Source organism: Chelonoidis abingdonii, chromosome 5 (assembly GCF_003597395.2).
Source record: "Chelonoidis abingdonii isolate Lonesome George chromosome 5, CheloAbing_2.0, whole genome shotgun sequence".
In the NCBI taxonomy this organism is placed as follows: Eukaryota; Metazoa; Chordata; order Testudines; family Testudinidae; genus Chelonoidis; species Chelonoidis abingdonii.
In genome coordinates this window covers 56,705,189-56,722,371 of record NC_133773.1, presented here as the reverse complement: position 1 = coordinate 56,722,371, position 17,183 = coordinate 56,705,189, and the positions used below count along the sequence as shown (strand labels likewise).

The 17,183-nt window shown below is 36.0% G+C and overlaps 2 protein-coding genes across 4 annotated transcripts in view; one reads left to right on the top strand and one right to left on the bottom strand.

Moving 5' to 3' along the window:
* The window catches only part of ANAPC10 (anaphase promoting complex subunit 10), a 265,850-nt gene that overhangs the window by 164,276 nt on the left and 84,391 nt on the right, over positions 1–17,183 (top strand). The gene's annotated exons all lie outside the window — the stretch shown is intronic.
* HHIP (hedgehog interacting protein) overlaps positions 12,707–17,183 on the bottom strand; it is a 96,739-nt gene continuing 92,262 nt past the window's right edge. The window contains exons 13-14 of one of the 2 annotated variants that reach the window (XR_012655958.1): positions 13,676–14,579; positions 12,707–13,581 (exon numbers count right to left, since the gene is read on the bottom strand). Coding sequence is in view for 1 of the 2 variants with exons in the window: in XM_032780279.2 (XP_032636170.1) it covers positions 14,386–14,579 (194 nt within the window). In the remaining variant the exon portion in view is untranslated. Of the gene's footprint in view, positions 14,580–17,183 lie in introns of both variants that reach the window. The other variant, XM_032780279.2, reaches the window with a different exon arrangement.

The following is a 17,183-nucleotide window of genomic DNA, read 5'->3' as shown; positions in this document are numbered from 1 at the left end:
AACTAACCTTCTCAGGAATAATTTCAGCTGAAATTTGTAACAGCAAATAAATTTCTAGTCCTACCATTCATTTTATTAGGCATTTCAACCTGTATAATCTGTGATAAATTATAATTCTGGGCTAATAAAGGAAGTGAAGGGCCAACAATACTGGGTTCTATGAACTTAGATTACAGTGATTTGAATTTTTTTATCTCATAGTAAACACCATATAATTCAAAGTGTAGGCATGCCTAACTTCATAAACAAAAAGCCACACTGTAACAAAATATGTAGAATACACACACAATGCATTTCGTTTAGCATGTTTTGTAGGCACTAATATATCATCCTGTTATGGAGCAGTTACAGCAGCTAAGTATGACTCCCGTACATCGTAAAATTATTTTAATTTCGGATAGGGTAATGGGTTTATTATTCACGTCAATTCAATTTTATTAAATCCCCTATGACATATGTCTTTTGCAAATACAAAAGAATCCATACACAACCTAAACCAACATCAGTATCCATATAATACATTAAAATATCAATCAGAACTGAATAAGGGCAAAAATTGCTACAGATTTGATTACTATTAAAAAAATCCAAAAAATGCTATCTTTTGAGATGGTAATAACATTCATAGATTCATAGACTCTAAGACTGGAAGGGACCTCGAGAGGTCATCGAGTCCAGTATCCTGCCCTCATGGCAGAACCAAATACTGTCTAGACCATCATAGCTAGATCTTCTTGTTAGGTAATATCTGTCAGTTCTCTGTTTGCGTAGTTGATTATGTCAATTAAAAGATATTGACAATAAGTGAGAAATAGAAACCCCCCACCTAGTTATAATAAATTGGAGGGTCTTATACCATGAAAATAAGGAGTCCCTTGGTGGTTCCTCCATCTCCTGAATGCAAAAATGAGGCAATCTATAATCTGAAAAAGTACAAATCTTAGACCAATATTTAAGAAAAGCAATATAAGCTCTACTACTTACAGTAAAAATAGCCACCTTGGCATGTAAAAACAAGGTGAGGTAGAATTTAGGAGAATTAAGTGTCCTCAAAAATATATTGAATGATCTCTAACGCTAAAATTTGGCCCCTAAGTCAAACTTCAGCTCCATATGGACCCTTTATTTTAAGTCTTTATGGTAAGGGACCAGTGGCCAGAATGCTCAAACTTTATCCCTAAATAAGTAAAAACAGAGACTTGTTCTACAGGATAGCTTTCTATCATCTGTTCAATTTACAGAGGATAGTTTCCAAAAATCATGACCTTGGTCTCCTTATAATTGAGAACCAGGTCTTTAGAGTTATAATAGGAGGAAAAATGAGATAACCAGTGAAGGCCTTTTGTAATTTGTGATAAAACAATCTATATATTGTAGAATTATTTTAATTTCCTACAGGATAATGGGTTTATTAGATGTACTTTGATTCCTGGCCCATTTTAGCCACTTTAGTATCATTTGTCTTTATTAATGTATCTAACTTAAAAACTATATAATTTACTGTTTGTGCATCTATATGTACATTACTATTTCTCAATCCATAGATTCATAGAGGATATAGATAAACAGTAATGTATATGATGTCTCTTATACGTGTGTGTATATATATACATTTACATATATACACACACATAAGAAGCAATAGGTATCTGTGAACTGTGAAGTTAAAAGGTTGAAAATCACTAGACTGCCTGGGATATGTTTCTGTCACTTTTTTCAGTTTCAAATTTATATTATATTCATAGATGTGAAATAGCCATTTATAGTCTGATTTGTACATTTCCTTTGCGTTCTGCCTCCCTGTACTGAAGTGATCAAGGCCTTCAGTTGCAGTTAAAAGCTGCAGCTGCACGAACAGTCTTGTGCTTTATAACAGACATTTTGCACCAATTCAGATGTATCTACACCTTTCATTAGTGCTTTTACCGCTCCATGGGCATTCTGGACTTCTAACTTTCATTTAAAATCACTAAACACACACATAGGTTATTATTTCTCTGTAGTTGAAAGTTAAAGCACCTTGAAAGCTATATCTGCACCTATCATAGTGATGTGACCCTCAAAACACTCTCCTGAGTAAGATTTTGCAAGGTTTGGCTCTTCTGAAACTACAAAAGGCAAATTTAGCCCTCAAGTGCAAGTATGTTTTCTGGTGCAGTGAAAGTGGCCTATATATATATATGAAGGCTGCATTTAGCTATAATCAGTGGTTGTGATACCCCTCCTCTGTGTTACAAATCTTTCTGACATCACAACATTTCAGTTTTCTTATACAGTATGTCTATAGGTTTGCTCCTGCTTCCATTGATGTCAATAGCACAACTTGCATGATGCCAGAGAGTGCAAGATAAGGCCTTTAGCATTCTGTGCCTAACTGTAGTGAGCTCTAAGGGCCTGATTCCACTCTGGGGTAAACTGTTGAACTGAATGGACATACACTGAAGTAAAACCATGAGGGAAGAATCATGGTGCTTAAGGAGGCCTGGTCCCTCTCCCATACACTGGTGTAAATAAGGAATAGCGCCACTGAAGTGAATATTGAAGTCTCAAACTGGTCTTACATTGATGTAAGATCAATAGGAGAGTAGAATAAGGTCTCGTTACCAAACTCTAATAAGTGTCAACATCACTGCTAAATGATTAACTTAAAATACCAGAATCAAAATCAGAATCATGCATCTAACTGCCTCATCCCAAAACTTTGGGAGTTCAGACGTAATGAGACTCAGACTAAATGGAGGAGTGGTACAGATTCTGGAAGACAAAAACCACCCAGAAGGCTTTGCAAAACCAAAACTGTGTCCTGCTTTCTGTCAGAAATGTACATAGGATGTAAGCATGCCATTAAACATGAAATCAAACCAGCCCTTCCCCCACAACAAACCAGCCCAACTCCGCTGGCCCTTTTAAAGGTTCTATCACATTTACCTGTGGTATATTTTCACATAAGAGTGAAACCAGGAGCTGATCTCCCAGTTAGAATTTTTTTGTTTAAAAAAACAACAACCCTAAAGCCTTTGCCATAATTAATCCGGTTAGAAACCTGCAAATAAATGGCAGATTTAGTGCAGCACAATTTGAAGGAAGTGGCTGTAAAGGAAAGCAAAAGAGAGAGAGAGAGCTAAATGTGTTAGTCAAAAGAGAAGAAAATAGAGTCAGAAGAGGCTTATTAGGAGGACAGGGATTGAGAAGATGAGTTAAAATGATGAGGACAAAGTATTCTTGGTAAGCCTGGAATTCCTTTTGGGGATTTTGCTGTCATTGGCAAACCACACAAGCCTCATTCATCTGGGCACATTTATTCCCAGCTTAATCCCCCTGAAGTCAGAGATGAATTTGGCCTGTGGTGTTTAAGATGTCATCAGAAGCCCTTGATGGAATTATGGCCTAGCAATATACAGTTGCATGTACATAATTTTCTATGTAAAATTCATGTGTTATATGTTGTAAGAGAAATGAAAGGTAGCTGTTAATTTCAAGGCTTCTAAATATGTCAGTGGGTTTTCATAACTTCTTAATAAATTACAAGAACAAACTCAAGTGGTTTATGATGTCACCAGACCCACATGCTGCACTGTACTTATAATTAAGTACTGTACCGTGCATGTTTCTTTTGGTTTTCTTTTTAACAGAATAGATACAACCCATTGAAAATAAAACCACATTTGTTCTTTGCACTGACATCTTCATTGCTTCCTCTCTTCCATATTCTCTTTTAACCTCTTTTTTGTCCCAAGTTCTTCCTCTACTTAAGAACAAAAATTTATATATATCTGAATTAAAAAGAACAATTGCTGCAGCAGCTATTTTTAATCAGAGATAAGGCTGAAGTAAAATCAAATATCCAAACTTGCGCAAAGCTCAAATTTGACCTGAATCCTAACTCTGTGGCTGCCCACCCTCCCCTATCAGCAATGGTAGTGCTGGTTACAAAAATGGGAAAATTATGATATAATTCAGAATTTCATATTTGTTTCCCCTTTGATCTGTGCTTTACAGTTAGCATCTATATTTGTTTTTAATAGGGCTTCAGTGTTTGATCGCAAAAACTAGACACAGAGCAGGCTAAACCTTGTAAATGAGATTTAAAAGTAACAAACCAATTTTACAGTGCTATTTAACACCACAGATAGAAGGCAGGGTAAAATGTAAGCTCATACTTCGTAAGTTGCAATGTAGTTATGCCATGTCACCTACACAATGCCAAATTCGGATCTCAGATGGTTTATTAATTAGCTCTATTAGTTTGTGGTCAGTTTTGGTATATGTGACAAGTCTAGTGACAAGTGATTTTTGAGTGCCAAAATCAGACACCTTAAAGTGTGGGTGCTCAGAACCTCCTGAAAAAAATCATGCTTTGGTCAAGGATTATCAAACTCATTGGTCTCTTTCGAAATCATAGGCCATTATATTTGGTTTGCATTTAATTTTCTAAAGAAGAGAGAAGCTATTGATGTCTGGAAACTGACTTCTACCATGTGACTGGGAGGTATATAATTTTATAATCCTGAACCAAGCTATGTAACGGGGGCCAAGAAATACAGACCATTCTCTTACCAGCACTCTGGTGTGTCACACCCTTATTAAGTTATGTATAATACATCATCTAGTGGTATATTTAGTAAAATTAGTTAGATAAAAGTGTAGTGTGACACCTCAGTATTGAACTCTGCTATTAACTAGAGCTGATCCAAAAAAAGATTAAGTATATTTCATGAAAAACTTGATTTTATGTGATTTAAAAAAATTCATAACGTCATTTTTTGATAAAATAATTTTGAACTAAATCTTTTGAAAAATTCCATTTAATTTTGTGGGAAAGTAGTTATATCAACATTTTTTGCTTTTAAATGTTCATCAAAAATGGCAAATTTCAAATAAACATACTTTTACAAAACATTTTGATTTAGTTGAAACATATTTTAATAATTTTTTTCTCCTAGTTGAAAACTTTCAACTAGTTCTTCTACTAACCATTACTGAGAAGAGGGGTAAAACCACTTCTTGTATTGTGATTGTATTTTGTAAGAAGGCTCAGGTATACGCATTAACAAAATAAAAATTAGCAGGGGTTCTGCTGTATTGAAATGCATGCATTCTGGGCTTGTTCCTGCTCCCAGGATTGATTTGTTCTGACATTGATTTAAGTGGAAACAGAATCCAACACTTAACATGAGGAGAGAGAGAGAGAATTCTAAATTACATTCAATTTATGACCCCTTAATTTAAAATATGGGGAGTGATGCATCCAGTGTTAAATAACATACGTTGTTGCATTAATTTGCTCTTCTGAAGATCTTAAATAAATGAAACAAGTTAAAAATAAAACCATTTCCATTAGCCATTGTACTGATCCTCAAACAAATGCATTTGAAGTGTCTCCTGTGCCTTTATTCACACACATGCGTATACAGATTTTGTGCAATGAAACAGGTGTCTTGTTCAGTAAAATGGTCTTATTTTTTCCTTTCATATTTATCTGGAAACAAAAAAAGTACAGATACACACAGAGAATATTAGCAGCGCTCCAAGTCACATTTTATGAAAGCAGATTAGATTTTATACAAATGAAACTGGTGTACATTTCAATGAATATTTTTACTCTGGCATCAGTCGACTGTTCTTAACAACAAAGATTAAAAAGCCAGTCCAAAATTTTAACACTTCAATGCATTTTTAAATTATGCATTTAGTCATAACAATTTTAAAAAAATACTGGAACAAAAATAATTTTTAAAGTAGCACATGTATATTAGATCAGAAGATGGTTTCATATATTTTATTAGCTTAAAGGACACAGAATAACACTACCTAACCAGAACTCCAGGCATGCATGTACATAAATATATTAAATTAAAAGTCATTGTACACTTAAACATCCTTTTGTCTAAAAAAAAATAATTAATCCACAGATTGACAATAAATCCAACTCTATGCATTTACCACTTCATCAAGACACAGCTGTTCAATTTTTAAGATATTACACATATATTTGTTAGAATTTATATGCATTATACATATATTATATATTACATAAGTGTGTATACATACAAGGTCTTCAATAATAATATAATACTTTGCACTTACATAGCACTTTCCATCTAAAGAGCTCAAAGCGCGTTACAAAATTTGGCATTGTCACCAATTTGTAGATCGGAAGCTGAGGCACAGAGAGATTAAATCACTTGCTTAAGATCACATAGAGAGGCAGTGGCAGAATTAGGAAGGAAACCCAGTCTTCTGACTCTAATTTCTTTGCTCTAAACATTAGACCATTCTGCCTGCCTAAAGAAATTACACATAGTACATCGTGGTTTGTAACCACATAGTTAGACATATAAACCTATGGATTATGGTCCTGATCCAGGAAAACACTGAAGTACCCACATAACCTTAAGCACATGACTTCAGTGGGACTACTCATGTACTGAATATTATTTGAGCACTCCAGAGCATTGCTGGTTAGGTGCTGCCTGTGGGTGTTACGTAATGTAATATGATATAAAGATATTTAAACATAGTTTGAGTGAAGATATTTTCCTAAAATATTTTCCCACGTTTAAAATGCATGTACATTATTTGACAGTTATTGTCAAAAAATAACACTACAATATGTGGTCAGAGGAATGACATTATAGTAAGGTCCTCAAATGTCAAACTTTGCTAATTTTCCTATTTTTTTTTCAGTGGCTACTTTTAAAATTGTTACAAATATGCTTTTTGCCTAATTCAAATAAAAACAGTATGATATTTCTGAAAATTTATAAAGAGAATACTGGGAAAGTAATGGTAATACTAATAGCTGCAAATGGAAATTGAGGCTCTATTTCTGCATTATTATCCAAGTGGGCATAGCAGGTTGACTGGGAGAATTATTGTCTCTGATTTCAATGGTGATCACTGCAAATGCATCAGTTGAGTTTCCACCTGTTATGACTGATTATCTTGGTGTGAATGGGGTCTAGCGTATACTATGCCGGGCGTGCATTACGTTTTGTGACTCCTTCTAGAAATGTCTGGACTAATTGGGTTTGTATGTCGTATTAACTCATCACCTTCTGATGCAAACTACTTCCTACTCTTTATGGCAACACACATCCTCCAGATTAAAAAAAAAAACAACAACCAGTCCCCAAGAGGTAAGGCAAACACAGCTGCTGCACTCATGTGCACACATGCACTTTCTCTAACATTTCAAGATGTCCTGGAGACCTTTGAAATTTTAAAATATTGTTATATCAGGCATTGTTTCAGTTTTATTTTTATTGCAAAACTAAACAAATGGGAAAATATCCTAGACAATATCAAAGAAACTTAAATATTTAATGCACTGGGCCACATTTGTCACTCGGAATGGGAAGGATGTTTGCTTGTAGAATTTAAAACAAAAATCTCATGCAATGTGATAGCATCTTGTTGGCTTGAATACGTTTCTAGTGATAATTTCCAATATATTTGTTTATAAAAGCCAATATATGTACTGTAGGTATTGTAGCACACATCTGTTCAGTACAGGGTTTTCTGTTAGCATACATGGTTTGAAATGATCACTAGAAATATATATATAGGTCATCCAGAACAATCAAATCTATCCATTGCTCCTTTCAAACCCAACCCTGCAGTCCTTCTGTAAAGAAAACTCCTACTAAAGTCTGTGGGAATTTTGTTTGAGTAAGGACAGCAGGTATGGTGCCTTTATATATACAGCCCATACTAGTAATTAGTAATACCTTATAAGTGGGCTGAGGATGGATGAGTGATCAGTCTCTTTATTATTTAGTGAAATCTCACATCATATTTAAGCCATTGCATATTTGGTATATGTCACTACTTATGTATGTATATTGGGCTGTGAAGTGAGACACTGTTCTTTCCCAAGACAGTGCATCAGTAATAATGCCTTGTAAGTCAGAACATCTTTTGTAAGTCCACATGGAATTATTTGCAGTACTCTGATTTCTGGGAAGATCTTACTATGAATATATAGCATGTCCAATTCTACCACTGGATATGTGCATACAACACCCGTTGATGTCAATGGATGTGCATAATTTTGCCCAGGATATTGTGTGCATGTATGCAAACACCCAAGTCCTGATTCTGCAAACACTTATGCACATGTTTAACATTATTACTGAGACTAGTCCCATTGAGTCCAATGGGACTGCTCATAGTAGGAAAGTTAACTACTTATGTGTTTGCAGGATTGGGGCTATTGATTGGATTTGAATGTTGTAGAATTCTTACGCCATATTTGAAAATGTGTCCAAGGTTCTAGTGAATTGTTAAGTTCAATAGATGGAATCCTGGCCCCTTTAAAGTCAATAAAAGTTCTGCCATTGATTTCAGTGGATCCAGGATTTTACCTTATATGTCTAGTTGGGGTCCACTTCAGTATCTTGTTATGATTGGCTCATAAAATGGGAGCAGTGGCATTTTTTTTAGTTACCTTCCTGCCTAGTCACATGTATTAAAAACCTAAGATAAGAACAAGTGTGTGAAAGGAGAATAACTTACTGTGGGTCAAGTGCTACACATTTTTAAACAAATAAAAAATAATCTGACAACAGAATAAAATCCTCACATAACTGATAGCAATACCTGTAACAAAACACAAACATGACTAGATATGCTCTGTACATAAAAACAGGCCTGGATCTGCCATCCTTGCTCTGGTAAAACTTCCATCAAGACTAGTGGCTGCAGGAACAGGCTTGAAGGGATAATGTATGCAGTGATATCTGCAGTGAAGTCCTTCTGCTGAGTAAGTGGATATCTTCTAAGGACTTAATCCTAAAACTAATGTCAGTGGCAGACTTTCAGTTGACTGGAGTGTACTTTAGATCAGGCCCTCAGAGAAACACTAAAGTAATTGAAGGCTAAGCATTCAAGTGGTCTCCACTCTTGTTTTCTTGCTTCTATATTCTGAAAATAGAGTTAGTCAAAATGTTTTGACTGAAAAGTGTATTGGAATATTCCCCAGTTCTCCCCTGAAAATGATGAAAAAATTATCAAAACCCTATTGACTTTTTCAACATTTTTTTTTCAAAACTTTTTATTGAAATGTTTAAGAAAGTAGGTTTTTTAATCAAAAAGCAGGTTTTTGGTAAAATGGTTATGAAAACCTGGTTTTTGGTAAATGAAGAAAATTGGAAACCATTTTGACAATGTTTAGGGTAAAAAATTGATTAAAAATCCCCCAAATAGGTCAGTTTTGAAACCTACCAAATGGAAACAACTTTGAAATTTCAAAAATTTGTCATATTATTCTCATTTTTGACCAGCTCTTCTACTGAGATTACATTTTGACTAATTGAATAGACTGTTAACTTGGTAGTTAACATTAATGATTATTTAAAATACTGAATACCTTCTTAAATACTTGCACAATCAGTGAAAATTTAGCTGAGAAATATTTCTTTTTGTGCACTATCAATTTTCTCCCTTAGGCTCCAATCCTGCAACAGCTTATGCATGTGACTAACTTTATGCATGTGACTAGTCTTCAACTCAGTGGGACTGCTCACATGTGTAAATTTACTCTTGTGCTTAAGTGTTTGCAGGATTGGGGCCTCAGGCACACATGTGCAATTTAGCTTCATCCTTGTTTGTAATCCAATGCTAGGGAAAGAGAATTGTGAGGATCCCCATGCCTTCATGCTGGGGAATCCCCTTCTGTTTCTCATTTGAGGGTTCTGATGGCTAAACTGGAAACAATCCCCTTCAAAGCTGATGCCAGTGCTGTTTTTTGAACTACCTGGGAGTTTGACTGTATAATAAATAACTGCCTAGCTCAAGCAGGTTATCTCCTTGACACAACTGAGCTTCATGGTCTAAGAGTGAGAGACATGAGACTGCTACTCCCGAACCACAGCACATAGTGAATGACCACTGGCAACCAAGCTACAGTATTAGAAGTGGAAAAAAAACCCAAACCAATCCACCAAAAAAATAACACAGGCAGAATAATCAAAACTATCACTTAAAAATACCAGTATTTTGTTTAAATTCTGCATGTAACGTGCCATGGGAAGGCGACTTTAGTGAGGCATCTGTCTACAATATGGATTAAAAAATAGTGAGCGGAAACAGCATGGAAATACCAATCTTTGCTATGAGGAAAGTGCTATCACACCAAAATTAACAGAAGTGAATGGGAGAAGCAAAAGATGCTGAAGTTATCATGGCTGCCAGTCAGGGGCAGCTCTAGTTTTTTTGCCACACCTAGCACGGTAGTCAGACAGCCTTTGGCGGCTTGCCTGCAGGAGGTACCCACTCCCGTGGCTTTGTCGTACCTGCCGCCGAATTGCTGCCGAATCCGTGGGACTGGTGGACCTCCCGCAGGCGTGCCGCTGAAGGCTGCCTGACTGCCACCTTCGCAGGGACTGGTAGGGGGCCTCCCGTGGCTTGCCGCCCCAGGCATGTGCTTGGAGCACTGGTGCCCAGAGCTGCTGCTGCTGCCAGTAGAGAATAGTTCTCCCTGATATTGATATTTGGATAATTTGGATGAGTGGAACACAGTAACCTCTAAGAACTTGTAGACACTGTGGGCCAACATCTGCTCTTTGATGGGCACATGTAGTTCCCTTAAAACCAGTGGAAGATGTTTTGTGCCAATTTGAGGGATGGTTTTAGGCTAATATTTTCAGTTGGACAAGTCAGAAAAATCAGCTTAATGATTTTTGTGGCTAGAAAGTAGAACAATTTGGGGCTAGTTTGGCAAATTCTTAACAGAACAAGTCTTTGCATCTCATACTGCCATATGTGGAGTAGAGAAGATGATTCAATGGATATGAAAATATTAGACCTTCCACCAGATCAGTGGTGTATGCTATTTTTTTCAGGGAGCGGAAACATAGTTCCCCAGTGTAAAGTAGTAAAATGAGAAATATAAGTGAGTACAATCCAACTGGAAGCTAGAATAGAGCTATGTTGATATAAATACATTTTTTCTTCTTTGAGGGAAAAGACACCTGAAGGAATGTTGGAAATGTATATTGTGTTGGAAACAAAGGCATAGATGTGTTTCATAATGACCTTATTAAAATAAAAGACAGTAGAGAGAAGAGAGAAACTCAAGCACATGCAAAAAACCCTACTTGGTCTCCTTAGCTGTTTGCCCCATTTAGCCAGTTTCATTTGGAAGCTCTGTTTTTTATGCTGGAAAACTCTTACTGAATACATAAGAATGGCTCACTAGCAATAAGAGTGCTACAGAAATAATTTAATTTTTGCATATCAGTTCTCTGCGGTCAAACTTCTTTGACATTTTAGACTGTCAGGTCAGGAAAAGGTGAGAGAGGGTGACCTTAGTTTACTCACCCCTTTCAATAATTAGTGTAATTTCTTTTGAAAAATATGCAGTTCAAACGTCTAACGAAAAATATGTCGTTCAAACTTGTTTCAAATGGACAGTCCTCATGTTATGTTACACACCCTTAGGGGCTTAATGGAAAGAGGCCTGCTTCCACAGGATGGAAAAGATGTTTAATAATGCAATGAAACACAAACTCCTCTCTATCTCCCCCTTTCCCCTCACCCCCGATATTTTAGACCGGTTCTTAGTAATAGTGTTGCAATATTTCTGGAATGTGTCAAATTGATTTTATTTTATAAATTGATATGGATGTTTACATTTTTAGGATGGAATCCTGCCCCACTTCTGTCAAACGGTGTTTTGTCATTGATTTTCATGAGGCCAGGATTTTACCCTCAGTCTTTAATGGAGTGCTGATGTCTCTTTTCACCAGTAACAGTAACTAGGGGCCATCTGGATACTAGACATTTTGTAGTTTTAAGCTAACATCTGTGACTGTGGATAACTTCTTACTAGAAGAATTTAGTCTTTTACCAAAATAGATAATGTCACTTAAGGCTCAGTTCTTTTCAAAGATCTTGAAAGTGACTAGTAAAAATGGTGTATCATTCCTCTTCAGTTAGGTATTGAAAATATTTAAGAGTCGCTGCTGATATGAACAGGTTTCAGAAGGGTAGCTGTATTAGTCTGTAAGTTACAGCTCAGAATTACTTTTGTTAAAGGAAGTGAAAAAAATGCTAGTTGGGTTGGATATTTAAATGTTACACATAATACTGCAGTAACTTTATTCTTGTTTTGCCGACTCTATGAATAGTATAATGCATAATAAAACCGCACAATTTGACAGATTTAGACAGCTGGCTCATTCACCAGAAGTTCACATTTTGTTAATGTCACCCACGTTGAATAAGGGAAGATTAGTTGGTAAGGTCAATTTACAAAAATGGTTGTCAGGACATTTTTTTTAATTGTAAAACTTTTTGTGATGGAATTCAGTAAAAAGACTATAGGCAGAAAGCAGTGGAGACAAAGAGCTGCTATTAACCTACAGATGCAGGCTACTGCAGGGTTCATTGCAAGATTTGTCACACTGCTTAGCCAATGAAGTGTTAGTGTGACTAGAAGGGACCACCCTTTTCTGGGGTAAGAGGGCAATTTGGTCTCCATGCTCATTTAATCCTGAGACTTCTTTGAATAGACTGTCACTTGAGTCTACATTGTGCAAAATTATGCATGCACTTTTTAATGCAGACTATTGTTCACTAAGCACTCAACCAAGATTTCTCAACCAATTTCCATTTGGCACGAGGTCAGCTGAAACCCAAGTAATCGTATATGGAAGGCAAGAGTAGCTTTCTGTTCACTTTAGCCAGTCTCTTAACACAGGCTTGCCTTCCTTGCAAATTTCAGATGTATTAAAATAAGAGACTGAAAACATCCATTAATGGAAAATTAGTTACAAGTCACTGTTCTATAGAGGTCATTTTCTTATTGGTGAGAAATCTTGCTGGACTATGTTAGACTGCATTGCTTAAACCACTATCCATTGTTGATATAGGAACAGCAGTTTATAGGACTGTGATGGGAACATTGTGGTTGTTCTGTTCTCTCTTGTAGGTAAGTTTTTCTATAAGGCACTAGTGCAACAGAAACCTTGTATGTGATAGGTATGAACACAGAGATCTGGCCACACATCACAGGGGATCAAGGGACAGGGCAGATTGGGGGTGGTCCCCTGGTCTGAAGGTGTTTACAGTTAAAATATTAACTAATGCTTTAAAAAACCTGAATACAGCATGTACACCAAATTTATTGATACATTTACAAAATTCATTTTTTGTTAACTCTTCAAGGAACATTTACATTTAAAACCATATTTGGCAATAATTGTCATATAATGTCTTGTACAAGTGACACCTTATGTAGCCAAGATCTGCTAAAGTGAGCTCTTGTCCAGTGACGTTCCATTCCGTGTGAAATCTGTAACAGTCTAATCATGTATAATCTGGGCAGTCCTGTTACAGTGAAAAGCACTTTTTATAAACATTTTTATGATATGCTGGAATTCTACAAAGATTGATTGGTGGTTGCTTTTTCATCCGTCGTAAAGGAATACATGTTGACACAAGAAAACATGTCTAGATTAGATCCACAACACATTTAAGTGTTTGCTCTCTCATTCCCCGTCATTCCAATTAAGTTGGTGAAAAATGTAACTTTAGTATTTTACAGGACATGGTAAAGCTGTTTCATCTAGGTGATGTCTATATTATAAAAATAAAATAAAATAAAATAATATAAATATGTAACATGAACCCAGTGCCCAATGTTAAATAAAATATATGATAAAAAGCAGACCTTCTAGGATGACTGGTTTTGAAATATGCTGATATAATTTAATTATTGAACACTTGAAACAATCTTGATATTAAGTTGCGATAACCCGATTTCTGCATCTATGCCAGATAAAGAAGTAAGTGCATAACATTCTGTAATAGAGATATGTTGATGAAGGTGAAGGTTACAATCTTACAAAGAATTGCCTACTTAGGAATGCATTAAGGAGTTTGGAAATATTATCTCATAGTGTAGTTCATTTCACCTTAAAAACTGTTATAACTAAATTTAATTAAATCCAGCAGTTTGTACAGTAATGTTTCAAAACTCCTCTCTTTATTGTTATAATCAGATAGTTACAGATTTAAAATTGCTGGGATGTCAAAGAATCCATTATGACATCATAACAGTTCTTTGATGAAAGTGTGGTTTAAGTGGAAACACTGTGTGAACTTTTTCACGTGAAGAAATATATTTTAAAAATTCCACTAGTTATGCAACCACACTTATGATAGGGTTTTGCATGTGTTGTACATCTATACATCTGTGCTGATGTATGGATATATATACACACATGAAAAAAAATTATCTGCACATGTCTGGAAATTATAGTTAAATTAATAAAAGTAAATTGAATCACTGGTGTTTATAGCAGGATAACAGTCCTTTTAAAATGACAGGATTCAAAATAAATGCCCATTGAAAATGTAGTATCCAAATAGTCCCAGAAACTATACAATGTAGCTGGTTAGATCCAGCAAATAGGATGTCATGTCTATAATCTGATCAAGAATACCTGCCCTTGTCACTCTTCGGATGTTTCTATCCACTTGTTCACATTGGGGGCCAAGATATCCTTTTTTACACAAGCACTTATTGGGTCTTACACAGACACCTCCATGTCGACATGCTGGATCACATTTTGCTGTGGGGGAAAAAGTATTCTAATTCATGTTGAGAATCTTACTAAGAAATAGAAAAATCAAAGGCATGCACACGACATGAGAGCTACTTTGCACCAGTGACAGTGATGAGAAGAAAAAAAAAATTAAAAGTATGGAGTATGAAGGAATTAACATCCCCAAAGACCAAACTGGTGCTAAAAACAAGTTGCAGAATGGATACCCAGAACTATGAAGGAAATAAATACTGTTTTCATGCTTCTAAGAGGACCTCACAAGTAATGTATTGTGAAAATAAATAGCTATTTGACTTCTGGCAAAATTTTCAAAAGTGTTTAATTGACTTAGGCTCCTCGGTCTCATTTTAAAAAGTGAGTTAGGCACTTGGAAATCTAGGGTTCAGGTTTATAAAGATATTTAGGCATTGTTCTCCCTGACTTAGGTACCTAAATCTCATTTTCAAAAGTGACTCGGCACCTATGTCCCATTCACTTTCAGTGAGACTTGGGCCTGGTCTACACTGGGGGGGGATGGGAGTGGGTCGATGTAAGAGACGCAACTTCAGCTATGGGAATACCGTAGCTGAAGTCAACGTATCTTATTTCGACTTACCTCCCGTCCTAATGGCAAGGGATTGACGGCTGCGGCTTCCCCGTCGACTCCGTTTCTGCCGCTCGCCTTGGTGGAGTTCCAGAGTTGACGGGAGCGCGTTCAGGGATTGACATATTGCGTCTAGATGAGATGCGATATATTGATCTCCGATAGATCGATCGCTATCTGCCGATCTGGCGAGTAGTCTGGACGTACCCTTAGGCATTTATGTCAGTTAGACATTACAATGCTAGCAAAGCAACACCTAAATACCTTTAAAAATCTGGCCCAAAGTCACTTTTAAAAATGAGACTTGGGTTCCTAAGTCATTAAGTTCACATTTTAGAAGGTATTTAGGTCTTGCAGTGCTCCTCATAGCAACACCTAACTGATTTAGGAGCTTAAATCTCTTTCTTAAAAGTGATTTAGTCATTTAGCAGCTTAAATCCCATTGACAGTCAATCCCTAAATATCTTGAAAAATCTGGGCCTTAGGCACTTAGTGTCTCTCTCAAAGATCCCTGAACATTTACCACTGCAATTCTTTATTATTCAGTTACTCAGAATTTCCAGAGAATTTTTAACTGTAAATATTATATTGAGTTCTAAGTAATATTAGCCAAACCAACAATAAGTAACTGCAAGTGTGTAACTTTTTTTAGCCCTTTGTGAGCAGTATTATGATGAAAATATTCAGATTTTTTTGTCATGCTGATGCCACCCTGATGATATTTAATGGTGTCTAAGACAAAATAGATGCGTAAAAAGTCAGGTCTCTTGGTTTTCATTAATAATTTCTATTTTTCACTATATAGCCCTCTTAGAACCAGATTATTGCTTCCCAATTATTTACTTTTATTATTTAGAATATGTTAGTGGCACAAGGTCCCATCCAGAGATCTGAGCACCATTGCTAAGTGTAGTCTGACATGTAGTAAAGAGAGAATCCTTGCTCTTTCCTAAGTTCCTACAGTGAGATGGGGAGAGGTGATTAAGCACGCTATTAGATTCACATTGGAGTGCTTCTTCCTGGAGCTCTCCTTGGGCAGGGAAAGTGGAAGGGGTACTGTCCAGAGTACAGACTTGCAGATTTTAGGGCTTCTGTGTAGAAGGTCTTCCCTTTTGTGCTGCTCTATGGGATTCTCTTCCCATCTAGTGCTGTGCTGCCATCATCTGTCTTTCTTGCTTTTTATTGTATACCCACATCCTTCTCTGAGCCATCCATCAGTTCAGACATCAGCCCGGCTCTGGGATTAGGGTTTGTTCATTAATTTTTGCTTCCTTTGCAGAGCAAAGTACTGGGTCCCAGAAAAAAGTTGGAATATAGATTTAAAAAAAAAAAGAAGGCTTGGCAACAATTTGATGGATTTAAGATATGTGTTTATAACCCAGAGAATTTTCTCAGTGGATTATAAACATTTTATAATCATCAGTTATATCTTGTGCTGAAATTCTCTTAAATCAACACGTTAACTAAAGTCACAGTATCTTATAGGGAAAAATAAAATAAAAAAGCAAAGGCATTTTAATAAAAGACCACATCAAACTGGCTGACTTTAAAGTATGCAAAAGAATAATTGTAGGGACAGATCCTGCAGCCCCTTCTCAGCAGGTAACTCTTATTTAAGTCAGTGGTAATTCTGTGAGGGGGGAGACTGCAGGCTCAGGGATTTAGGACCAGATTTTTCAAAATACTGTATTTAGTTGCCTAATTCCCTTTGATTTCAATGAGAATAAATGTCTCTTGGAATCTGATTCCTGATTTATATTACTAAAATTTCCTTTGTATTTTAAAACATGGCTGAAAGATAAAATAGGAGTATATTGTAGTCTATAATTAATTAATGGAACTCTACATCTCTACTTAAGGATGTCAGGTTAAATATTAAAAAGCCTTAAATATTACTTATTGTAGATCTTTCATCTAGTCTTCTACTTCACCCATCACCATGGTATCAAAGTGCCTGTTCGTTCTGTGCTTCTAGAAGCTACAGTAAATTTGCTTTATCAAAGATTTTATCTCAGCAAGTCATTAAA